The following is a 27370-nucleotide window of genomic DNA, read 5'->3' as shown; positions in this document are numbered from 1 at the left end:
ATGAACCTTATCATAGTGTTTGTCATGGTCTTTATCGTGATACTTATCATAGTGTTTGTCGTGACCCATGTCGTTATTCTTATCATGTTCCTTGTCTTTGTTTTATTATCATGGATCTTAACATTGTCCTTGTCTTTGACGAAGTCCTTATGGTGATTATTCCGTGGTCCATGTCATGGTCCTTATCGTGATCGTTGCCGTAGATCTTGTAATGATCCTTGTTGCCTTTGCCACGGTCCTTATCGTGGTCACTGTTGTCTTTGTCATGTTTCTTATCGCAATCTTTGTCTTTGTTGTGGCCCTTATCGTGGTATTTGTTGTCTTTGTTATGATCCTTATCATGGTCTTGGTCCTTATCGTGGTTCATGTCGTGACTCTTATAATGAATCTTGTCCTTATCGTGATCTAATTCGTAATTATTATCGTGGCCCTTGTCTTAATCCATATCGCGTTTCTTATCTTGGTTCTTGTTTTCCTTGTCATGGTCCTTATCGTGATCCTTATTATTTTGTCGTGGTCCTTGTTGTCTTTGACATGTCCCTTATCGTGATCTATGTTGTCATTATTGTGGTCATTGTTGGCATTGTAATTATCCTTATCGTTCTCATTGCTGCTTTTGTCATGGTCCTTAATAAGTATTTGTTGTCTTTGTCATAGTCCTTATCTTGGTAAATTTCGGAGTCCTTATCGTGGTCCATGTCGTGGTATTTATCGTAATCCTTGTGATGTTTGTCGTGTTTCTTGTCGTAGTATATTATCATGATCTTGATTTTGGTCCTTATCGCGGTCCTTGTTTCTTTCTAATAATCCTTTTCGTGGTCCTGGTCCTTTTAATCCTTATGGTGATCTATGCCGTGGCATAATCCTTGTCGTGATGTTTGTCGTGTTTCTTATATGTACCCATGGTCCTGATCTTTGTCCTTGTCGTGGTCCTTGTTGTCTTTGTCGTGGTCCTTACAATATTCCTTGCTGTCTGTGCCATATGTCTACATTTTTCATTTCAAAATTAATATTATTTTTGCCCTTTGGCGAATGACTTTCGTGTTACACGGTATATTTCAATCTTTCATGAAAGGTAAACGATCAAGGACGTAAAAAGAGACCTACAGCAGACAACTGATAACATTTTGCACTGGTGTGCACTTTGGAGTAGGATGAAAATAGGCCTACGCATGCACGACCAGATGTCTTCCTGGCTACGTCGATCTCGAGTGAACCGCGCTGTAGAACTTTAACTTCCGACGATCAAGAGTCGTCTCAATCTTTTTAAGGGGAACTGTACAGTGATTTCCAAATCCTATAGGTGGTCTGGATGGCATTCATGAATCCGACGCTGACAGGTGGGCCATTCTGCCTCAGCCCTAATAGAGCCTAGTCCCATTTCGCGGACGAGCAGCCGGATAATCCCCAGGGGTCCTTAGCCCCAAGCCCATCCTGATCAGCCGACGCTGATTGATGGGCCATCCTGCCTTAGCCCCTGATACAGTCAAGTTTCATTCACACATGAATAGCCTGATAAGCTCCAGGGGTTCAGAGTTCCAAGCAGTTTCTATATCAGCATCGGTACCTCCAAGACTACAAGCCAGCCTATTTTCACTATTGCAGATGAAGCTTAAAATGAAGGGGACGTGAAGAGTGTTGGTGAAATGATAGAGGGAAACGGAAGTACCCCGAGAAAACCCTTTGCAATGTCTGTTCTGTCCATCACGATTAGGGTCGCCAACGTTTTTTAAGAAAATATGGTTGAATAAGGCATGGACAAAATTTCACATATAAAATTGGCAGATTATTCTGTTCAGTTACTAAAAAGAACTTCATTCTGCAATTCGGAAGCTAAGCTTAAATTAAGACTATTTTGAGACAGATTTTGTCTCGCGCAGTAGTTGAAGACGACTGCAGTTTTCAGCTCTGATTTGATTAGATGTGTCGTACTCCTGTTTCGAACATCTGTCCAATTGTTCATGAGGTGAAACACCCTCTTTGTATGAGCGTTACTACTTGGTATGCTCACTAGCCAGTTTTTCCAAATATATAACATTAACATGGTTTCATTTTAAAGGGAACATTATAGTCGCATACTAGCCATACCAACACATAAGACATCATCGTATTCATCATCATACACAATCTCGCTCTTGCGCTTGTGGAATACCCTACCCAGTGGCATCAGAGACTGTCGAAATTTAGTAGCGTTCAAAAGCAAACTTATTAAGCATTTTCTTACTGCGTAGAGTAGGTTTAATTTTTACTTAATTCATGTAAAAAATGTTTCTCTCTTCTTAACTTTTACAATAAACTGTCTACCTTTTATTAATCAGTTAATCTTTTAGTACTTTGATTTTTATTGTATTTGTACATTTAATATTAATTGTAATTATAATTGTAATTGTATTCTTAATATTGTAGCTGTAATCTCCTGGTAGAGGGGAAGAGAAGGCCTAATGGCCTTATCTCTACCAGGTTAAATAAATAAATAAATAAATAAATAAATAAATAAATAAATAAATAAAACCAATTCTTGGCAAGCATTACTTTCTATAATGAGTGCACATTTCAATGCACCTCTTGAACAATAAAAATCATCATATAAACAATCATCATTCACTGCAAAATCAAATGTTTAGAATTATGCAAAAATAAGGGAGAAAAATGCTCGAAGAGGAAGAAAATACGGGAGCCGGGAGACTGTTGAAAATTAGGGGCAAATAGGCTACTGGAGATCTAGGGAAATACGGGAGGGTTGGCAACCCTAATCACGATCTGGCCGGGGATCGAACGCGGGCCGCCTAGATGGAAGACCAGTGCTACAGATGCTGCACCGACTGACTGCACAAGGTTCGTTGAGTATTCAGGTTTCGATGAGGCAACTTCACTCACGGAAAGTAAGTATCAAAATAAATATAACTTACTTATGAACCTCATTCGTCCCTAAACCACCCCTTCCTCGTGCCGCCAATCGACGAATGAGTAATGCAATGGAATGATAACGGAATGGACATCAGACGGAATAATCCTGATGCCTAACGAGGGGAAACGGGAGAACCACGACAGAAACTCCTAATGCAACCTTGTCCGTCACAAGTGTCACTACGAATTTTGCAAATGAAAAGTCCGAGGCCTGATCAGGACTCGAACCCCGGCCGCCTATGTGACAGCAAGGTCTACACACCACTCATTCACCGTAGAGACTGAAATATTATGTTACAAATTTATTCCCGCAACATTTGGCTCAACACTTCCCTCAGTCTTCCCATAAATTACGCTAGCGGTAGCGAAAATGTTGATACAGTATTTTCATTAATTCATTCGAGACCTAATTCGGAATCGATACATTTTTACCGACGCCAACTCCAATCAAACAATTTAAATTGCTTCCAATCCCATAGTCCTACCCGAACCGATTCAGCTGTGCGTGTCAGGTGCATTCATTCTGATTCAGTGAGTCTAAGGATAATGAAGTTTGTAGAGTTTGCTGCCGGTGCGATCAGCTAAAATATCCTGGGGAAGCGGTTGTGGTATAGGGTAAATTTCTCTAATTCCGTGATACCCCTAATCCCATGATACATTTTTAAAATTGAACGTCAGTCAAAGCTTTGACGTTCGACCATAGCGCCAGACATCTTTCTCGAAAGAGTGCATCCTTCGCCTACTTTTGAGACATCAGTGAATTTCCTAGCAAGATACCCAATCCCAGGAGATTTAGTTAAAAAAAACTATCACGGTATTAGGGGTATTACGGAATTAGGCAACTTTACCCTAGATACCTTTCTCCATTAATGTCATTCTCAATCCCCAATATAAATTGTATTATTCCATCACGCCTGAATCGTTCACATAATTTCTGAACACTCTGTACGATCAGGGATCAAAACTGTTGAGGCATTATGAGAAGAATTATAGGCCTACAGATTATGTTGCATGTACATCACTTCTTGGTAAATTGATTAGCAGGCCTAGATAGTGCAGATATGCCTACTGAATACGAACAAAATACGTCCATTCATTTAGGAGAATCACTGTAGACAGACAGACGATAGACTATAATAATTATCAAAAACCACTTTTACATTATAAAGGACACTGAACACATACGCATTTCGTAAAAATCTATAAGTCATCCATTTTTGCAGCATCCCAATTATTTCTCGTTATAGGTACCCTAGGTCTACTTGGTTTTTTTAGTCTGTTATTTGGTGACGCTGTATCGTAGCGTCGATGGAATTGGTGATATATATTTGGTGAGATGAGGCCGAGGATTCGCCTTACAGTTGAGAGAAACCTCGGAAAAAACAGCATATAATCAACCTAAGCGGGAATCGAACTCACTCCCGGGTCAGCATGCAAACGCTCTATCTCTAGAGCTGCACTGGTTGCCTATTTGGTAGGCCGGTATTGAGAAAGCAATAGTTGTTTCCTTAAACGAAAATTTCGAAAATAAATAAAACTCAAAGAAAAAAGTAGAATAATTAACAAACAATAATAAAAATAAAAATAAAGTACGTATAAGTCTGGAGAAAATACAGTCCATGTCGACAAGAAAAGTGTGTCCGATATTTAAAATGAAGTCGAAGACGGTCAGGGGCTAACAAGCAAACATTCTGGTGGGGCAGATAAAAAAAGTTAAATTTTTTCTCCCACCGTGTTAATAATGTCAAAATAAGTGCTTATAGAAATTTTAGTCACTCGACAGCAATTACGAGGCCGTCCAGAAAATGATTTTCCCTGGGGCCGTTTACAGAAAAAAGCACAATTGCGAGGAAATATTTGAAACAGATACAGATACAGGAATTGTTGCGCTATGTGTCAAAATATCCCCCATTGAGACATTTGTTATACCATGGGATCAATTTTTGTATCCTTGTGTTGTAGAAGTCAGGCGCCTGGGATCGGATCCAGCGTTTGACAGCCGTTTGCACCTCTCTGTTGTTCCCATGATATGACAAATGTCTCAATTCCGTTGGGGAATATGTTGAAAAATAGCTCAACAATTGCTGTGTCTATTCCGGTAAATTTTGCCAATGAAATTGTGTTTTCTTTCTGTTAACGGCTCCTGGCGAACTTATTTTTTACGGCCCTCGTAATTGCGGTCGAGTGGCTAAAATTAGTATAAGTACTTCTTTTGACATTATTAACATGGTGGAAGAAAAAAAAAATATTTTTATCTGCCGCCATCAGAATGTTTGCTTGTAAGCTCGGAAATCAAGAATGTAAGGAATGAAAAAAAAAAAAACAAGAAAGAAGAATGGAAAGAAGTAGAAAAGAATTGAGCGAAGCAATAAAGAAAAGGGCTAATGTAATGAAGAAACGGAAAAGGAAAGAAAAAAGAAAGATTATAGATTACGGAAAAGGAGAAAAAAACGACAAACGAAATAAACGAAGATTATGTATGATGTATAAGTCTGGAGTTAAACAGAGTTGAGGCAGATGCTGCATTTGGTCACAAGATGGACAAGTTGAGAGGCCTAATCCTTGCATAAAGGAGAATTAAAGGAAGAGGAAGAGAGAAAAGAAAATAAATATAAGAATAAAAGGAAGAAAAGAAAGAAAAAGACAGACAGAAAGAATGTAAGAAAGAAAAAGAAGGAATGAAATTAATGAAAGAAAGAAAAAGAAACAACGTAAGAATGGAGAATATAAGGATTATATAGGATTATATAAATCCATACATCTTCCGAAATTATATAAATTATAAATAATATAGTAACGAAAGAAAAAGCAGAAATGGAAGAATTGTAGAAAAATTAGAAAGAAAAAAAATGTAGGAAGGCGTAAAGGAAGGAATCCATTATCTTACCTCACGTAAAGCCAATAACATTAATAATATCCGAATTAGCCACCGGAGTAGCTCAGTCAGCTGAGGAGCTTGCCTTCCGGGTTCGAGTTCCGCTAGGGCTAATTACCTGGTTGGGTTTTTTCCGAGGTTTTTCCCAACCGTAAGGCAAATGTCAGGTAGTCTATGGCGAATCCTCGGGCTCATCTCGTCAAATACCATCTCACTATCACCAATCCCATCGACGCTAAATAACCTAGTAGTTGATATGGCATCTTTAAATAACCAACTAAAAAATCCGAATTACGACAATTTGAGCTCTTCGAAAAAGGTATTTTGTAGGCCTATTAAAGCGCGACGCACCAAGATACTCCGAGTAAACTGCGACTTTCACCAGCACGAGGTAACGAACGTCAATTCGTGTCAGGAATGTGCAGTTGATGGTTTTCCGCGATATGATCACCGTTGCAAAAACGAAGTGAAACCCAGTCTGTAATGATGTCCGGTGACTTCACTCAAGACCTCAATCATTAGCGCCACGGGAATCCCACATCACTCGGGCCAATGGAAAGTTCTTGGCTCTCCAAATGCCGCTGTCTCCAGTGATTCTGGTGGCGCCGGTTTTGGTAAACCATGTTTCCACGTAGCTTTATGGTCGCCACACGAAACAGGAACGTACAAACAAGGACAACAGAATTTTTATATCTTCGTTCTTTATTCGCTTATATTTCGTCGACGCACAAGAAAATACGTGAAACATGATAAAGATAAATCGTCAGAAGGATAAGAATCATGAACGTGATCATCGTCATTACCTACTTACGAGATTTTGATGTTTTCTTGTTCCTATCAAGCCTGCCACTAGCCCCTTCACTATTCAGCGAACTGAGGTTCTATTCCCGGCATTAATAAATGGAATGACATTAAAGTGGTAGACAAAATCGGACTTTGTTTTTTTTTTTTTTTCTCGACATTACAAATTTATACCAGCACTCCAGTTCACGTTCTCTTCCCAAACACGAGATTTTCAGCGGGCTGACGATATAACACTAACTTTCCTTGTATAATGAGCTGGGAAGTTGTGATTCGTCATTATAGAAATGTATTACACAATAGTAGTCGGAGCTCCAAAAACACAAATTAAATATAATAACTAGAAGTTATTTGCCCGTAATCAAATTAATTTTAAACGCAATTCTATCAGAATGAAAATTCACTTGCGCTTGTATTTTCGTGAAAGGGATCCTGAATGAATAATTATATTATTACGTTACCGCTACAATACTATAGAAAATGCATTGTTGACAAACATTCTAGTTCTAACATTCCCTTCGTTTGGAATGTTTTAATTGTAATTTATATAAAACAAAATAGAATAAATTTTAACACAGGCTTTAAATTTTGACACCTAACTTAACGTATATAAATTACGAAATTAAAATTATACACATATCAGAATAGTTTGTTAATTATAATAACATAACAATATATTTAATAGTAATATTAGGTAATCATATACATACTTACGAGATTGCGCATACCTCCGGCCGGGATTTATTTTCATATATCGATGATTTTGGTCACAACTGTACCACTGTCTGGCGTATTGCAAATATTCCAATTTGAACCTGTGAATCGATTATCAGTTGCATGATGAATCAAAGCCACCATTTTTATCACTGGGCCGCCATCTCACACTTAGTACGAAGCATATTTCTTACGATTCAGAACATAATGTCAATGATAAGTACTGCTGCCTTTCAATACACGATCGTGTGTCACGACGAATACATTCGATATTCCTGAGACACGGTAAATTAGATCCTTGCAGTGATACCAATCACACAAATATTATGTCACTACAATCGAGCCAGTGCCTCTATGAAACATAACTGTTCTATTATGTTCGTAATCAATATTTCGTATAAATCCGTAATTATTTCTCGATTATTTGGAATCTGTATTTAATATAATGAACATGGTAGCTTTATTAAATGACTCGAATATTTTTAGCGACCTTACTTCGAGTAATCATGTTTCCACTAGTACGTAATTAGGATTGTACTGTAGGGAAAGCATGAACGCATCTGAAATGCAAAACAAAAAATAAAATAAAATAAAATAAAAACAATTCCCTTTGAATCCAAATTCCTTATTGACACTTTAGAGTTTAACTGAGTTTCATTTAGGAACTATTTATTATGACTATAATATGGTTTCCATAATGTGAAATTTGTGTACCGTATATCGGTACTAAGGTTTTTGCTTCAACTATCACAAAATAACACAAGAAGCGCAAATATCACAGATTTTGAAATAACTTTAGTATTCTCTACTCGACTGCAGCAGAGTTGGTGCCAGGGAGCATCCAAATTTAATTTGTGCCCAACCTTCTAACCTTTCCCATTCCACATTTGACAGGAAACTAAAATTTGTTTCAGAGCACTTTCAACCAGATTTAATAATTCTCTTATTGCTGGACATGAAGGAACTAATAGTGTTGATATTTCAGATTTTAAATGTTCTTCAAATTTCAGCTTCAGTTGGTTTTTGTTTTGCATGTAGAGTAAATGCTAGCCAATAGGATCTACTAAAGTCCACTGCTGTGGAGTAACAGTTAGCAATACTTTAATATTAGAAACTTTTCTTTTGATCAATAATGTCACCCCTATAAATTTCAACGGTGCAGGGCACAAGGAAAATGAGTTAGCAATTTGGCAATGTCACTATCACAAAAAACGTAGTTATGTATGATTGGTGTTGGCACATAAGTGTTGTTGGATCAAAATTTCATCAGAACATAAATAAAATTAGTAATATTCTACATTTTATCGCACTTCAAACTTATATACTAGGCCCAGGCTCTTGGGCACCCTGGGCAAAGTAAATTTTGACGCCTCTCCTTCCTTTAACTTTACTCCTTCCATTATCTAGCAAAAAGTGTTAATTAGCCAAACAAGAAGCTCTGTTAATAATAATAATAATAATAATAATAATAATAATACTTCCTTTCTTCTTCTTCTTCTTCTTCTTCTTCTTCTTCTTCTTCTTCTTCTTCCAATGGCCTTCCAACTGAAATCTCCTAGTTCATTTGGAATATAATAATAATAATAATAATAATAATACTTACAAAGGCTTTTAAAGAACCCAGATGTTTATTATCGCCCTCATATAAGTCCACCATCGCACAGTGGGTCAAAACGCAAATCTAGCTGAACAAAATTAATAACCTGTATTCTATCTAACAGATTTTCATTAAATTTTACACAGGAGTTACAGGAAATATATAGTTTTTGTATACAAACTTTCCTTATGTTTGTATAAGAGGAACTACTACTTTATAGCGGATGGTTTTAGACAAAATTAATAATTTTTCTCCTACCTAGCAGATTTTCACGAAACTCTGTACAGGAGTTACAGGTAGCATATTCTTTTTATGTACAAACTCTCATGAACTACTACTTTATAGGGGTGGTTTTAGACAAAATTAATAACATTTCTCTTATCTAACAAATTTTAATGAAAATTTATAGACGTTACAGGGAGCATATATTGTTTGTGTATAAACTCTCATTATGTTTGTGTTACAGAAACTACCCCTTTAGAGGGGGTGGCTTTAGAGAAAATCAATAACTTTTCTCCTACACAACATATTTTCACGAAACTTATACTGGAGTTATAGGTACCAGTGGCATATTATATTTGTTGTGTACAAATAAACTCTCGTTACGTTTGTGTAGGAGGCATTAACCCTTTATAGTGGGTGGTTTTAGAGAGAATTAATAACTTTTCTAACAAGATTTTCTTTAAAATTTGTACAGGAGTTACAAGTAACATATATTTTTGTACACAAACTCTCATTGCGTTTGTATAAGAGGATCTATAGGGAGTGGTTTAGAGAAAATTTAACACTTTATGTACTGTGACTGGCATATGGTATCATGCACACAGATTTCGATATAATTTTGTTGTTTCCTGTAATTGTTGAATGAAATGTTGATTGAAAATGGACAGAAAATTGTAGACAAAATAATTTAGAATATCTTATCAGTTCTTCACTAACACTGTTAGAAGACATTAAAATTATTAAGTATATATTGTAAATACCTATCTCTTTGCTTGCTTCAAGTAAAATTCCCGTGTTTTCCCTGATAGTCTGTGGATTTTCTCCTAACATATTCACGTCATCTGCATAAACAAGTAGCTGATATAACCCATTCAATTCCAAACCCTCTGTTTTCCTGGATTTTCTTAATGGCATATTCTACAGCAAAGTAAAAAGTAAAGGTGATAGTGCATCTCCTTGCTTTAGCCCGTAGTGAATTGGAAAAGCGTCAGACAGAAACTCGTGTATATGAACTCTGTTGTACATTTCACTGAGACATATTTTAATTAATCGAACTAGTTTCTTGGGAATATCACATTCAATAAGAATATTATATAAAACCCCTCTCTTAATCGAGTCATATCCTTTTTTGAAATCTATGAATAACTGATGTACTGTACCCTTATATTCCAATTTTTTCTTCAATATCTGTCAAATACAAAAAATCTAATCAATAATAATCGATCTACGCCTAAAACCACATTGATGATCCCCAATAATTATTTCATCTACATAAAGAGTTAAACTTCTCAAAAGAATACTGGACATAACAATAATAATAATAATAATAATAATAATAATAATAATAATAATTAGAAATTTTAACTGTTTTTTTCTGCCTGCCGTTTTTTCAGTAATTTTCCTTTCTGAAAAGTCACAAAATATGGAGGGTTTTTTTTATAGAAAAATAACAAAAAGAGACTGTCATAACAGGCTACAGTTTTACCCATGAAACTTATCACGTATCAACTAAATAGCATGACGACTTGGGGGAAGTCTGCTGAATGTTTCTTGTTAGTGTGACAGCACTGTTGCTGCATTTCTACTCTTTCAATACCCTTTGAGAATTCACTTTCAAGTGTCAGTCTACTTTTGCCACAACTGGGACATACAATATAATTATACGCGCGAGCACACACATATATGACACAATTTAACATTTAAAGATTCGTTACCAACAGTACAAATCAATATCATCCCATACTGTATTTATATTTTGAGTTATAACTTAAATGCAAATTTATCATTCATTCTATAATATTCTTGCAAATATATTTCAACGAATTACAAATAATATATATACAAAACAAATACATGACATGTGAAATTCGTTATTCGTTATTTTAGGTATACAACGAAAATTTGAGGGAAATCTAACTCTTATTTACTAAATCAACGATTCACAGCACTCTTTACATATGAATTGCAACTATTTACACTAAGTCTCAAACTGTTATTCGACACATTTGGAAACTTAATTCAGTTATACAAATTTGGTTGTCGAATTCTAGACTCTCTGTCTTTGTTTTGAACATGTTCTTTCAGTAACTGCATTATTTCATTATCGAATTCGGCTGGAGTAGGTTTAACACCAGTAGCCCAATAAAATATGTCCCAGTCATTCGATGGCAAATTGATAAGGCGATCATACATCTGAACTTGCTCTGCTGTCATGTTCTGAAGATATCTGGCTGCGAAACTTGCCAACAGTAAATCGTTTTCAAGCATGCCTCTCTTCCGGGACTGGTACAGTAGGCTGAAAGAGAGTTCATCAATGTATATTTCTAAACTGGCTGCATTTATATATGTACTCTAAATGTGCATAAGTACAGTAATCATCATATTATCAAAATTAGTAACAATGTACTGCATTAACAATAATGTAAAATCTTTTAAAATGATCATTTGTTTATTTAAAGGTAAGAATTTCCATCAACTTTGTTACGATTCTCCTAGGCTTATCTTCCAAATAAACTCTCATACAAAGAATTTACTTTCATTGGTTGTTATTAAGGATTTGCTTGTTTTAATCACCGACACCATTTACAGATCTTTATATTTATATGGAATACAATGTAAGACGCACATTCCAGAACTGATAATAGTTATGACATCTCAAAACTGGTCTAGTAGCTACATGTAAAACTAATGGTCTAAGACAGCTGTGTGATTTTAAGAGTCCAAACAGCAAAATTACAAATTTGTTTGATTTTGATTCTGATAATGTAATTTTACACGATCATGAATAGTGATGCATATTGCTCAAAACATAACCGTAAATCACGGAGACAATTTTTTTAGTTGGTTATTTAACGATGCTGTATTAACTATTAGGTTATTTAGCATCGGTGGTATAGGTAATAGCAAGATGGTGTTTGGCGAGATGAGACCGAGGATTCGCCATAGATTACCTGACACTCTCCTTACGGTTGGGAAAAACCTCCGAAGAAACCCAACCAGGTAATCAGCTCAAGTGGGAATCGAACCCCCGCCCGAATGCAACTTCGGATCGGCAGGCAAGCACCTTAGCCAACTAGGCTATGTTGGTGGCTTGGAGACAATATTATAACTTCACTGAATCTTCAGTCTCGCTACAGACTGATATCTGATTTGTGGTGTTATTTCATGGTGAAATGAAATTGAGAGATGGTGTAATTTTAGAAATAATATCTGGAAAAATAAATGAATTTTCATAAAGTCGAAGATCAGTGACAGGTTAGGTTTGGTTTGTTCTGGCTTTTAACATGCCTTGCATGTACCTGTACATAGGTAGGCTCTAAACAAATAGATTTACCCTGGACCGAAAAAAGGAGTGCTTTCCATCGTAGTGCAACATAATGGTGGTGCCATTGGATTGCGTGACGATTTCGTGTGAAAATGTCTTAGAAAATCATCGGTTGGGTATATCAGAAACGAAAGTATTTGGAGCGGATTGGATGGGTTTATAACTTTCGCAGTGATCACATCGTGTCTTTAGAGTAGTGTGTTACAATTTCGAGGTTATTTTCAACGATTTAAATACTTTATTTCTCCCGTATGTTGTGTGTTGCTGGATCAAAGATTCACCATAAACTTAAATTAGCCTACCGTGCTTTTTTCAATTTCAGTGGCTCATCAGTTTTTTCTTTATAAGGAGGTATTTGTGGTTCTAAAAATTCTTCTGGAGGGATTTCGTGTTCCGCTCGATTTACAGGTCCAATTGTGAAAGACCGAATGAATTGCATCCATGGCTGGAAAAAAGGATGACATGTTATGAAGTATATATTTTAATATTTAGGTCTATCTTTCAGTTTAATAATGAGTCTTTCTTGCACAGAATCATTTATAATACAGTCATAATCAAATTACTAATAGTGTTTATAATGTCAAGTGAGGTTAGGTTACGCTCGGATAAATTGTTTTGAAGAATAATTAATAGACAACCAAAATCATTGAGTGAGTGACAAAAAGACTTACATATGTTATATATTTCCCAACATTGCAATGTTTTAATTGCTTTAATGCCATTTTAAAACCAATTTCTCCTTGCTTTTATGTTGATAGACAATGTTTACTGTAGTGTTGGTAACAATTACGTCCCTAAATCAGTGGTAGATTTGCATTCATAATTAATTTAATAAACTATAACTATTGGAGGAATCTTCAGTTGAATAGTAATATTTATACGTTGATTTGAGATGAAATATTACGGGTTAAAAATGCATAATTATTACTTGATTTGATTTCAATACGTAACTTTTTTTTGAAAGGGCAGTACACCGACATTAAGAACATGTGAAGGTCGACCTTCCGTCCTCGAAAATGGCTGCTGCCATAAGGGTTAGAATAGGGAACATAACTAGAAACTATGTACAGACATTATTATTACAATCCCATACATTAAAAACAAAGCAGAGAGTTTGTTTTCACAAGTCATCTTTCTTATGGGGTGGGTAAGGCATTGCTCGTTGAATGTATTGTATGTCATTGCTTTGATTTTGAGACACATACAATATGTAAAAGTGACTGTGTATGTGGGAATTGTTTCAAGATAATTTCATGTTTGAAGTGCAATAATGGAATATTTTATAATTTGGTGTGACATAATATTATAACAAATGTGCATGTAGAGTAATCTGTTACCAGACGTCCTTAACCTTAAAAACTGAAATGTTAATTATTTGACAGTCTTAAAAGTATAACTGGAGAATGAAAGATTTGACTGTAAAAATGTGAGCTTATAAGGAATATTCAAATTTACTTTCAGTTGCCGGTCAAGAATTGAAAATGCCTTCACTTTCACCAACTATGTCTGAAGGTACAATTGTTAAGTGGTTGAAGAAAGAAGGTGATCCAATTGCTCCAGGTGATGTTTTATGTGATATACAAACAGATAAAGCTGTCGTCTCTTTTGAAACCGAAGAAGAGGGAATTCTTGCAAAAATCTTGGTATGTTTGTGAACTAACATTCTTAGAACTAATCTTATCTCTTTTGTTTTTAGTTTTTGACAAAAAAATTATTCATGATAAAACATAGGTAACAACCAAGGTTTGTGGGACTGTCAGTCGATACCGCTTTCGAAGATCCCATCAGAATAGCCTTTAAAAATGAGACGGTTAAGGGAGTTGTAAATCTGTGACTCACTATGGGAACACTACTTTCCATTGTTAACTCTCAGCTTGCACTTTCTAGCAATAGCCAAGAGATTTAAACACCTATATTTATACGAGGGTTGGGCCATAAGTCATGGCAACTATTTTTTTTTCAAGCATAAGGTTTGATATTACAAAATGTCATATGTCGCTTGGAAGCCGTGCAGTCATAGTGTGTGTCCACAACACAAGATAGCTCTGTGCTTGTCTGTAATAGAACAGAGAGTAATGTTAAATCAGTTGTCAGTGTAGTGCCGTGCAGGATGAATGTAACCTGTGTCGAACCTATATCAAAATAGCCATTCTCCGTAAGAGGAATGCCAGAGAGTGCCACAGAGTTGGTAAAAGCTGTTGGGAATAATGCCTTTTCGTACCAGACAGGTGGGTAGCAGCATTTCAGCGAGGACTCGAAGCAACCAGCGATTGGCAATGGGCAGGACGACCAGTGAGTGTGCTGATTGATGTGACACATAAAGCAGAATGTGTAGGGTGGCTACTGTGGCGTTGGGGATGACAAGAATTGGAGCCTCCGCCATACTCTCCGGACCTTTCTCCATGTTATTTTGACCTCATACAGAAGGTAAAGGAATCATTACATGGTAGATGGTTTGGGACAAAAATGGACATTGCCAAAGTGATGCAACAACAGATGCCCAGATTCACACGTGATGAGGAAAATGGTGAAGCAGATAGTATTCAGCACCTCCCACGTGGTTGTCGGCGTGTTGTGAACGTTGCAGGATACTACTTTGAGGACCTTTAGAATGGGTATGTGTGCTGTAATGATTCTGGCACAGGAACCCTGTAATGTTACGGCAACGACCGTAATGAACATGAGGAGCAAAATGTTGGTGTATGGTTAAATGTCCGTACATTTCGTCCATTCCTTGTTCTTTCATCTGTATATTTCACATTTTCTACCCATGCTCGAATTCTCACAAAAAAATAGTTGCCATGACTTATACCCCAACCATCGTATATTTGTTAGGGGCACACAGTGCTGTCATGGAGGCCATACGGGGCCATACATCATATGGGAACCTACAATTATTTTAATTACTTGTATGGGGAAAATAAATTTTTGTCTGTATGGAGTCATACGGCATATGGGTGCCTAAGTTTTGTATGTGGAGATCTGTACAGATCTTAGATCATCTCTTACTGTTCCTAATATATTTTGTTTGATGTTCATAAACGAAAATTGTCCACCTCTGCAGCACTGGAATCCAGAATTATATAAAATAATGGTTGCTCGTTTAGCCTAAATATATATGTTTGTTTATTTCCTCATAACGCACAAATTCAGTTGCACTCTTTGAATTACTTAAGGCCTTATGATACCTGTATGGTTTATAGGCCTATATGATAGCGCTATGAAAACTAACTCTAAGCTTATAAAATGTAATTATTGTAAGTAATCATCAAGCACTATGAAAATCAACTAAGCTTATAAAATGTAATTGTACTTAATCATCACTATATAGCCTATACATTATTATTATTATTATTATTATTATTATTATTATTATTATTAATTATTTATTTATTTATTTATCTATTTATTTATTTAACCTGGTAGAAATAAGGCCATCAGGCCTTCTCTTCCCCTCTACACATGTTTGCTGAACTATTTTTTCGCACTTAACTGTTTTCAGCTCAATGGCTGATGATAATGAAGCCCTCACTTTGTGCTATAGTATTGCTTTAGCCTAGTGATTCATAGCACAGTATTACATTGGGTGAATTTATCACAGCTTCTAAAACTTCAACATATGTAATTGAAATTTGCTTTGTTATAATTCATTATAAGTAACTATATGCTTTTTTTAATATTCCTTTGCTGGGTATGATTTACAGTAGTTATAAAACTCCTTCTATACCCTTTGCTATAATTTTTAAAGTAGTACTAGATAAATTATAAGCACTGTTGGTAGTACTATGAAAATTTACTACAGTAGAATAGTTTTTTTGCTTTTAATTGTTTCTTCATTAACATGCATATAAGCCTAGTAGTGAATGTATTACAGTTTTTTTAACAATGACAATGTTTTGTGATCGAAATATGTATTAATTTCAAATTTTAAGTAATATTCCAGCATGACTGAGACATTAGATGTTACGAAATAACTGCAATATGGAACGTCCACAGATTTAATATTAGCACCACATAGACAGTCTGATAAACTACCCAAAATTTACGAAGTTCTTGATGCTGCTGAGATGGATTGAAAGTGTAATATTAAAATTTAATGTTGGCTTTTCTTTTACAATTTGTCAGTGCATTCATTGTTGTTGGATTACATATTGAATACAAACAAAATCATTAAAAAGTATTACAGATTGTATATCCGTGTTCACCCTTTTAATATCATTAATCTGTTATTTCCAAGGAAAAGTCTCTGTCTTCCCCCTACCATCTGTATGTGCCCTGTTACCTCTCTATTCCAGTCTGTTCCTTGAAACTAAGTAAAGGCAGATGAATGGTTAGTGAAATTTCTTAGGTTTGTAGTTTCATGAATAGATTACCAGTCTTTTATGGAGCTATTGATAGGTAAGGCCTACCTAATAGGCCTAAACTAGACAGATTTTTAAAATTGAATTATCTCACATTTCTGATAGATTAGCTATAATACAAGATTAGACCAAGAACGAACCATTTTGTATGAGAGACTAAAGACACTGTATTGAATGTATTGAATGACAATGTATTGAAAAGAATGAGCTTAACATTTAGTATAAATGTACAGTACATTCCCAAAATAAACATTTCAGTACCAACCCAGAATCAGAAAGATTCTTGAAGATGTACACAAGATGGCATTCCAATACCAACCACAAGTCGTCTATCTTGTTGATTGGTTAGAGTTTCAGTTGATATCAACCCTTCCTCTTCAATTATGTAGCATATTATAATCTTTGGTATCCGCATGGTATCTAAATTCCGTCGACACGAATGCGTCCAACGGAATATAAATTTGTTTCAACTATGGTAGGTGGCTCTGAATGAGTATAGTATAAATCTTGTGGATGTCATTTCGATGGATTGAGTTTATGCGAGTAGTTGTTTGGGTCGGCGATGTTTGTATTTCCTGTTTATATCATATCTGCCAAGAGAATTTATTAGTTTGTTGTTGTTGAGTGCTGCCTTGTGATAGAGTTTATTTGTGATTTTTTGTATATATTCGGAGAGATATTCTATTCGGAGGTCATCATGAAGTTGTCGTGTACTTGTTCCCCATCCACTGCCGTGAATGGTTCTCAATATTTTGTTTTGGATAACTTGTATCTTGTTCATGACGGATTTGCTAGCATATGCCCAAGCCGGTGCTGCGTATGTTATCATACTTCGAATTAAGGCTTTATAGACATGTAATTTAGTTTTATGTTTTAATGCTGGAGTTTTAAATAGTGGATATAATTGAAGAAATCTACCCATGGCTTTTCCTGTTAACTGAGTGACATGTTGGTTCCAAATTAGTGTTTTATCCATAGTTATTCCCAGATATCTTATTTTTGGGGTCCAGTTGATGTATGTATTGAATAATTTGAGTCGGGTCCTGGGTTGGGCTTGTCGTTTTTGAAAAATGATTGCAGAGCTTTTAAGGGGATTGATTTTAATTTTCCATCTGTAGGTCCATGTTTCATAATTATTTAAGAAGTTTTGTAGTCTATTGATTGCAAATGGTAGGTTTTCTGCGGTTGATAAAAATGCAGTGTCGTCGGCATATTGAAACATGTGAATATATGGTTGTGTAGGGATATCTGCTGAGTAGAAGTTATGAAGTATAGGTGATAGCTTGGATCCTTGTGGCAAACCTGCGTACATGTTATACTTTGTTGATGAGGCACCTTGATGTAAAACTTGAAATTTTCTGTTGGAAAGGTATGACTTAATAAGATGTATTAATTTTGGGTTTGTTCCAACTTGAATCAGTTTATAGTATAGACCTGTATGCCATACAGTGTCATAAGCTTTGTTAACATCAAGTAACATCATCGCAGCATATTGTTTGTTGTTGAAAGCAGTGGTGATTGTTTCAGTTAAGCGGAGAAGTTGCGTTGTTATGCTTCGTCCTGACATAAATGCAAATTGTTCATCGGGTATATGTCGCTGTAGATGTGGATATAGTCTGTTATATATCACTCCTTCATAGATTTTTCCAAGTGTGCTAAGCAAACTGATCGGTCTTCTGTTTTGTGGTAGTTGTGGATTTTTTCTGGGTTTGGGAATTGAAATGATATTTGCAGTCTTCCATAGTTGTGGGAACGTTTGGAGTTTTAGTGCACTATTATATATTTTGGTAAGGTGAGTCAGAGCGTTTCTCGGTAGGTTTCTCAGGCATTGGTAAGTTATTTTATCGGATCCGGGTGTTCTTCTTTGTGGTGCTTTTTTGATAGATCTACTAATTTCAGAAGGTGTGGTGTGCACAATTAACCCATTTGGATAGGTTTGGAAGAACTGCCTTGTTGTTTGTCGGATATGAGCGTGTTGTTGTGTGTAGTTTGGATGATCTTGATATGTTTGGAACTGTTGAAAATATGTGGATGCAATTATTTCAGCTTTTTCTGTTGGTAAATAAACCGGCCCATTTGGTCCAAGTATGGGATGATTATCGGAATTCCTGTTATGAATTAGGCGTTTAGTTATGTTCCAAATTTTGTTGTCTTTTTCAGCAATGGAGATATCTCGTTCAAAAGTTGCGATACGTAGGTCTAATAATTTATTGTGAATATAGTTCTTTAGGAAATTAAATTGTGCTATGTCACATCTTCGATGGTATTTATTTTTTAAACGTTTGGCCTTTCGTTTTCTTCTTAATAGTTCAATTAATTCCGGGAATTCTGTAGGTATATTACGACTAGCTATTGTTGCCTGCGAAGTTATATGTGCCTGTCTGATGGTATTAGTTAAGGTTTTACATGCCGTTTCTAGTTCTTCCTCAGTGTTGATTTCTACGTTACCTGGAACAGAATTTTCAAGGATATTTCTGTATTTTCTCCAGTTGACAGTGGTTGGTGGTCTCACATTGTATGGCAGTTCAGGTGGTTTCAAATCAACTATTGCTAGCACCGGATTGTGATCAGAGTTTAATTCATTTATAGTGGTTACATAATTTATAGGTGCATCAGATTTATGTAGGAATACATCTAAGACATCAGGTTGGCAGTTGACACGTGGGGGATAGTGTGTGGGAGTTAATGGCCCGTATATATTATAATCATGGTCATTGGCATGTTTGTGTAGCGTTTTCCCGCACTGAGTGTTTAATCTGCAGTTCCAATTTATATGTTTAGCATTGAAATCACCTCCAATAATGAATGACGGATATTGTTCTAACAAGGCAGTTAAATCTTGTTCGGTCAGTGGTACACTGGGTGGTGCATATATGGAACCAATTATTATTCTTTCCTTTACAGAGTTGATTGATATAAGCACAGCCTGTAAATATTGTAGATTGGGAGAATGGACATAGCTATGTAATTGCAGATTTTATGAGTATAGCTACCCCTCCATGTGGTGCATTTGGGCCATCCGTGCGATATGTTATATATTTCGAAATATGAAATCGTTGATTGGGCTTTAAATGGGTTTCTCAGAATCAGAAGAAAATCTTGAATAGCCTACTTACATATAGATGGGGTGACGAGTACCCTGAGTTTTGACGGAATAGATCTTAAGATTTTATCCACAGTTTGACAGTGACAATAGTACAAGGAGTGTTTGGAAAGCAAAGACAGAAAAACTGGAAAAATTATTAAAATATTTATTGTTAGTGTGCAATCATGCAACTCTTAGAAAACATCAACCATTTTTTCGCCTAGTTACCACCGTTATCAAGAAATTTGTTGAATTTGGAACAAGCTGTGTCATGAAAGTCAGCCACCTGTGCTTTCAGCCATGTTAAGATTTAATCATTAATATCATCATTGAACGCAAATATTTTTAAGACATCCAAATAAGTGAAGCTATGTACTGCTACTTTCATTTCCTTCAGTTATTGAAATTTAGTAATGATCTTTCTCTGTTATATTGAGTTAGTTACAAGAATTTATATTAATTACATTTCTGCCATGTTGTTGTTTAGTCAACTGTCCGAAGACAGGTCTGAACCTCACACCACTTACAAGGCAACTAAGCCAGAAGATAATGGGGTTGGGTGGCTAGTTCCTTTCCCCCTCCATTGGATACATCGCCAACTAACTACATATTACACTACAGTAGTTAGACTTCAAATGCATACAAACAATAGTTCTTCCTCTGACACACATTGTCAAGTGAGATGTACATATCACCCAGAACCTCAATCAGAGTTATGTCATGTATTATGCCCAACTTTTCAAATGCCTTTTGTACATCCACCTTCCATGATGCACCAGGAACAATACTGAAGGTTGTAAATCACACTACATGTTTGACTTGTTACTTCTAAAGACTGACTTTTAGAGGATTCCTAGCTAAGGATTTTCATGATCTTTAAAAATCCATCACCTTCAATTGAGTTTTAACTCAGAAATGTCTGATCTAAGAATGATCGTAGTAACCACTAGACAAATGAGAATAATGTGGGCGCATGCCACAAAAGCGAGAAATTATCATCATGGTTTGACCACTTTTACTTATTTTTATAGGAGCCTCAGTGGTCGGTATGGCTTACCGGAAGTAAAATAAGATGCTAGAAAGCATACTGGAAATAAAAGTTTAAAGTTGACTGTCATTTAGTGAAGCTGATCATACAATCAATTACTCTAACCATAGTGTTGTCATACTCTGTACCTTATCATAGACCAGCAGTCATCAGCACACTGCACCTCGGGCTAGAGTCTCTTACCTGCAGAGAAGTCACTGCACTATGGTGCATTCGTAGCTACTGTCTGGTATGCTCTCTACCTCTTCCTGCTGCACGACAGGGCACAACACGTTGCTCTTGTTACCCTTTACCCATTTCAGCGAGTGCTGACAACCATTGTCATAGACCAGACGTGGGCATTTAAAGAGATGCGCCTTACTACTCTGATTGCTGCAACACGCATCACCTGTTAACGTAATACTCAGCGGTGGATCGCGTGAAGTGTTGAAACACGGAACGTTAAGTAATTACGCAGGACAAAAAGATACACAGTTTTTTACAAATGTTATTTTTATTAATAATGACAATGAAAGAAAACAAATTTTCCAAAACAAATACAAACTATTTTACAAAAAGCTGAAACATAACTGTATTTCTAATTTAAACAATTAATTACTGTAAAAACCTTATAAAATGATATAAAACATACAATTCCACAACAGTTAAAAAGTAATGCCATAATCTGAAGCTATTTGTTTTGAAAGGGCATCAGTCACTAATTTGCATCCTTTCAAAATAAAATTAAGAAACTAAGGAAAAATAGATTCTTAACAAAATATCAAGCACATTATTAAGAAACAGAAAAACAACAATTAGGCTATTTTTTAAACTTCTTACTGTAGTTCTTTGTTGTTTTTGTCAATTTACGTCAATTGACTCATGCCCTTAAAAGAAAGGATTCGTTTATTCTTCTTCGTCATGTAAATCAGCAAGTATTTCAAAATTTGGAGTTATGTCAGACATTGCAATTGTGAGCTGATAGAATAAATTTTCGTCTGAAATGCGTGATCTTGATTTGGATTTTACAATGACCAACTGAGAAAAAAACTGTTCACAAATAAAGGTTGAGCCAAACATAGAAGCACTTTTCATAACAAAACTCCGAAAATGTGAATATTTTACTTTGCAAAGTTGTTTAAGCTTATATACATCTAAACCAGCCATATTTGTGCACTTGCACTTGGAGTTTCGTGGCCAGACGCGCTAACCGTTTCTCCACAGGTGTGGACTACTATCATTATAAAAAATAAAATAAAAAAAAATTGTTCCATTAAAACGAGTCTTTTCATAATGTCGCTCAACGTGCTAGTAAAATTTTGTAGCATAATAAGCACCTAACGCTTTCCCCTTCTTCGCAACAAAAGAATTAATTTTTCCATTCTTTGTGGAAATAATATTTTTGGACTTTTTTACTTCAGGAGCTTCCTTAGAGAGCGACATTTTTTTTTAGTGAAATCCACCGCTGACTGCCAGTTCTTCAACTGGTCGGACAGGTATCCCAGCTAGGGGTGCGGAGGGAGAGAGATCACGTCCTTGCGTTCGACTCCGTTCGACATGTACTACTGATGCCCACGTCTGTCATAGACGTTCCTACAGTAGTGCGTGATGTCTTATATTATATAGTACGTTATTTAGTTTAAAAACTCCGAAATGTATATTTGAACTCCTATCTGCTTCCAGAATCTCTCAGTCAATGGCAACTGGATACGTCACTCGCCTTGCTGGTGCCATACAAAGTGGACATGACATTGTCACATATATTCCCTAACTTTCCTTCTGGGCTTATCTACCTGCCCATCCACCCACCTGCCTTACAGCTGACTGTATGCCATTGGGTGGAGGGAAGAGAGACTGCTGTTAGTTGCAATGTCGTGCTTTGGCCCTATACATTCCATGAACTTTACTAGAGACGTCAGAAGTGGCATCTATCTTCACGATCACAATATTATATTTTAACATCCTATTCCACAGGTTCAAGAAGACGTTAAAGATGTGAAAGTAGGAACTGTTATAGCACTTATGGTAGCTGAGGGTGAAGACTGGAAGTCAGTTGACGTTCCCACATCTTCTGGTGCACCCTCTTCAGCATCATCACCACCGCCATCAGAACCAGCATCTAGAACGGGATCTGGGGGTAAAACTAATAGACTTATTTAGGCGTGAAATGGCTTATGTGAATGTCACCCTTTGAGCTATGTTGCTGGAAGTCACAATCCACAATTCCAAGATCATATAATCCTTTCCTTTACTAACAGGACATGAAATACAGCATTGGGAAGAGCGAGGGTAGTGACATGCATTCATTGCTTGTACAAGTCTCCTAACTCTGACTTACTCCCAGCTCATCTTAAGCCAGATTTAGTCTTCCAATAAACCTTTCCAATTTAGTCTGACAGAATTGAACTCTGTTATTGGTGGCCTGAAATACAACATCTGGAATGACTTGAAAAGCGACAGGCACTCATTGCTTGTTGGAGGCTGCTGATCAGGTCCACTCCAGCCTATCTTAAGCCTATGGATCGGTGAAAAATAACGAAAAATCCATTAAAAAATGGAAATTTTGTTTTTAACTCTAAAATAAAATAATGTTCCAGTTTTCTATATTTGTCCTTATTTTGGCCCATGACAATTTGAAGCCCCTCAGGACGAATTTAAAGGGACCAGAGCGATACTATAGTCTCGTCACTCTTATTTCCGGCAGCCAATCACGTTCCAGGTCGGCTACATCTAAACGTGTGCGTTTTGTGATTTGCTGATGACGACGTTATGCACTTCCTAAGGCTCGATAAATACTTAATATAATCGCCCGCCATTTTGGCTCTTTCGTTGGCGTTCGCAGAAAGCACATGAGGACGTTATTTGCCGCTCAATTATTTGCTGAATTACAGTGCATTTGATTTATTATCATAGGAGCTACGACATGATGATGTTTGATGGTGTGGCAAATAGATTCCTAGTCTGGTAGCTCGGCAATGAAAGAACAAAAATGGCGAACGATACTACTTACCTAGACTTTATAGAGCCTTCACTTCCTAAGACGTAAGCAAAGAGGAGGAGGAGTCATGCCGGGAATAACAGCGTCACGACTATATATATCATATACATGTTGTACTTTGACACCCATTTTGTCGACTTTCCAATTTTCAACATTTTGTAACATTCAAAATGCTCTAATGAATGCAGTTTTTCTCCAATTTCAGTGAAATTTTGCACAGACGTCCACAAGCATGTGAAGTAAACTGACATATGTGTTTTCTTCTGCTATTGAAAGTATTAAACTCACCATGTGTTGAGGATGTGGTAAGTTTTTAAAAAAACTAAAAAATTAACAACTAAAAGAGTAAATTTTTTTTTTCTCAAAAAGTAATTGGAAGAATACGAAAAACATGTGTCATATTTTACATACATCTATCATGAATAAATTAAATATAAATTTAAAGGAATTTTATATTCACTTTGAAAATTGGGACAGTATTAAAAAAAGCAACAAAAAATTAATTATAAGTAACCTATTGGAATATCCAAGTGAAAATTTGTTTATTACATGTCCACATTGTAAAAAATATGTGGTAAAAGTTTCAGACTAATTGGTGTAAAATTGTAAAAGTTAGAAATTTAACCAATCCATAGCCTTAAGCCAGAAACCTTCGTCCTTAATAATTATTCGTGGCTTCGTCTCTTAACCTATTTGAGCTGACGAAGCTGAACTCGGTCTCTGGCAACTAGAAATACAGCATTGGGAATGACCTGAGAAGCAGCGAGCATCTATTGCCTGTTCGTGTTTCAGGATCAGGACCTATCCCCAGCCCATATTATGCTAGAAACACACCAATGCCCTGTCACGTGGTGAACTGCAATTCAGGCTCTTAAACACACCAAGGTTCCTATCCTTTATCTCTGTACATCCCCAAATTCTAATTGGTTGATGGGACTGGACTCAGTTTCGTGGCTAGCCTGGCATCCAGCAATCAGTAACTAAGTCACTTACATTTATAATAAGTACAGCAAATATGCTCCATCCCACTCCTAGCCAGGGACACACTTTCCTTATCCTCCTTATTAAGAAGAATGCACATTATGGCCTCAGTGCCGATCAGGCCATATTTTGTTAAAGTCATCTCTAGGAACCGGATTTTTAGGTTTTTAAGAAGTCATTTTTAGGTTATTGGAATAGGTGAAATAGGTTTTTTTTTAGGTTTTTTGTCCAAACTGTGAAAGGGGTCGGAAAAATTTCCTGATTATTAAAAATGTTCACTTACAGTCGGCTTTCCACTTCAAAATTCTCTAATGTTCCTTCATATGGGATAGCGAAAACCGAAGTGAAACACGTGGCCAATAGGCTCGGAGCTCACATAAACACTTCCTTTCAATTCCAAATTCCCTTGCAAAGATACATTTTGGCATACCATTTAAATGTTCCCCCTCTCATTTCCCCATTCATTCAGTTCAAACTCACTATCAGATGTACTGGAAGATGATTCACCAGAATTCACAGTACAGTCAACAAAGTCTGTCACATCTTCTCTTCCTCTCCAATAACATGCCATATGACTGTCTGTCACATTTTGGTCATTTTGTGTGATGATGCTGTGTCGTCCAATAACTCACTCCTTTTAGTTTAAAAGTATTATTGTTGCATACTGTGTATCCTTTAATGTGGCTCGACAAAAGCTTACTTGCTTCACCATCAGCAATTTGAACATAAAACTACCGCTAGAAATTTACTTGAGAGGGGGAGAGGCAGGGAGAGAGAGAGATATTCCTAAAATGCTATACTCTTTAGAGATTAATTGCGTCCGTTTGTTCTGTTTGGTTTCCTGAATTGCCCATAAAAGACCTCTGCTAGCTCACAAATGTTAAAGTCTGGAGTCTCAATCAAAATGTTGGCCCGGAGCAAAGGCATCTCTTCGTAAAGCAAGGAATAAAGACCAATAGTTTTGCCTCAGTGGAAGTTTTTCTTTTTCCCTGCTATAAATTTATGTTATATTTCCTTGGGTTTTACTTTCCATCTAGAAGAAGTTGTGCTAAGAATTTTATCAGCCTTTAAAAAGTAATTTCTTCCAGCCAGGTTTACAGATGTGAACTTTTAGTCCAATGGCAAACATGATAACATCTAGATGATTAGGAATAACCTTTATCATTATAACCCATACGAGAATTTATTGATATAAGCAATTATTATGTTTCAGAAATATTTTAAAGATTGGTTTAATTGACGTGTTCAGAAACGAAGTAACCCCATTTTTTGTGTTTTTTTATAACGTAGTTAGACCACTTTCTAGATAAAAATTTATCAAACATTTGAACTTTGTAGTTGTGCAGATTGTCACAACTTTTTTATTCAGGAATAAAATTGTTGTTTAAGAAGTTTCCAACTTTCGCATATATTTTCTAAGTTTTAATCTTAATGGAATTAATCACTTTAGCTTCTAAATGCAATTCCATATTTAGCAAAACATTCAAAATGATTAATAAGTAAAGGCACAATTTTAAGACCGTTATAAAATCCAAGATATGTTTCTATTCATACATTTCTTGTGAATGATTGCATTGATAGAATAGAGAATTTTATTCTGACTGTTGAACTTTGCTGATTGTCAAAACCATAATTTGAAATATATTGCTTACAGTGTACGAAATTTTGTACTCTTGATCTTTGATAAACTAATTTTATTCTTCATTTATAGTAACCCTAGTAGCTGCTAGCTGATAATTTTATTACTGCTTGTGATAACTGATGACCTTAACCATCATTTCTTGAAACTTGAATGAGTTCATTGTTGTTCGTATGAGATCCATCAATGTATTTAAAGACAGAATGATGGACTTCTAATGGGTATCTTAATTACAAATATCTTCTCAGAATCACGGTGCATAAATCTGTAGATGGCTCGGGGAGTGGGCGGAGAGCATTGGTGACAGCCTCATCATCATCATCATCATCATCATCATCATCATCATCATCATCATCATCATCATCATCATCATCATCATCATCATCGTAAATTATTGGTGCTACAACCTGTTGCAGGCCTTGACTGCCCCTACAATGCACTTCCATTCATTCCTATCTTCTGCCTTCCTTTTCCATCCGTTTACTCACTACTTTCAAATCTTGTTCGCACTATCCAACCATCTGATATTAGGCTGTTCAGTTCCTCTTTTGCCACCTATTTTTGTTAAGGTAACTTTATAGCATGATCTATCTCCTTTTTGCTGTCAAGGTGTTCCAGCCACCTAATGCTTAAGGTTTTAATTATTCTAACTATATCAGTGTCACTATAAGGGCCGATTTCACCAAGCTTATTTAACTTTAATTGTCACTTAAAGTCTTTCTAATTGACACTTAAATAGACAGTGCATTTCACCAACACAAATTGGGTTTTAAGCTCTCATTAAACTACATTTGAGTTAATTGGTCAATATTTGGTCATTTAAATAATTAATCCTGCA

The 27370-nt window shown here is 36.0% G+C and overlaps 2 protein-coding genes across 4 annotated transcripts in view; one reads left to right on the top strand and one right to left on the bottom strand.

Moving 5' to 3' along the window:
- eas (ethanolamine kinase 1) overlaps nucleotides 1-7589 on the bottom strand; it is a 122897-nt gene extending 115308 nt beyond the window's left edge. The window contains exon 1 of one of the 3 annotated variants that reach the window (XM_069824294.1): nucleotides 7298-7589. The gene's annotated coding sequence lies outside the window, so the exon portion shown is untranslated. Of the gene's footprint in view, nucleotides 1-7293 lie in introns of all 3 variants that reach the window. The other 2 variants (XM_069824295.1, XM_069824296.1) reach the window with 2 other exon arrangements.
- A 5824-nt stretch (nucleotides 7590-13413) lies between these two features.
- The window catches only part of LOC138698411 (pyruvate dehydrogenase protein X component-like), a 36418-nt gene continuing 22461 nt past the window's right edge, over nucleotides 13414-27370 (top strand). Inside the window, exons 1-3 of the mRNA XM_069824293.1 lie at nucleotides 13414-13584; nucleotides 13903-14084; nucleotides 22889-23051. Coding sequence (XP_069680394.1) covers nucleotides 13458-13584; nucleotides 13903-14084; nucleotides 22889-23051 — 472 coding nt within the window. The 5' untranslated portion in view covers nucleotides 13414-13457. The remainder of the gene's footprint in view (nucleotides 13585-13902; nucleotides 14085-22888; nucleotides 23052-27370) is intronic.

The sequence above is a fragment of the Periplaneta americana genome, chromosome 4 (genome assembly GCF_040183065.1).
Source record: "Periplaneta americana isolate PAMFEO1 chromosome 4, P.americana_PAMFEO1_priV1, whole genome shotgun sequence".
In the NCBI taxonomy this organism is placed as follows: Eukaryota; Metazoa; Arthropoda; class Insecta; order Blattodea; family Blattidae; genus Periplaneta; species Periplaneta americana.
Note: the sequence above shows the minus strand (reverse complement) of the source record. Positions and strands in the feature narration are given on the sequence as shown.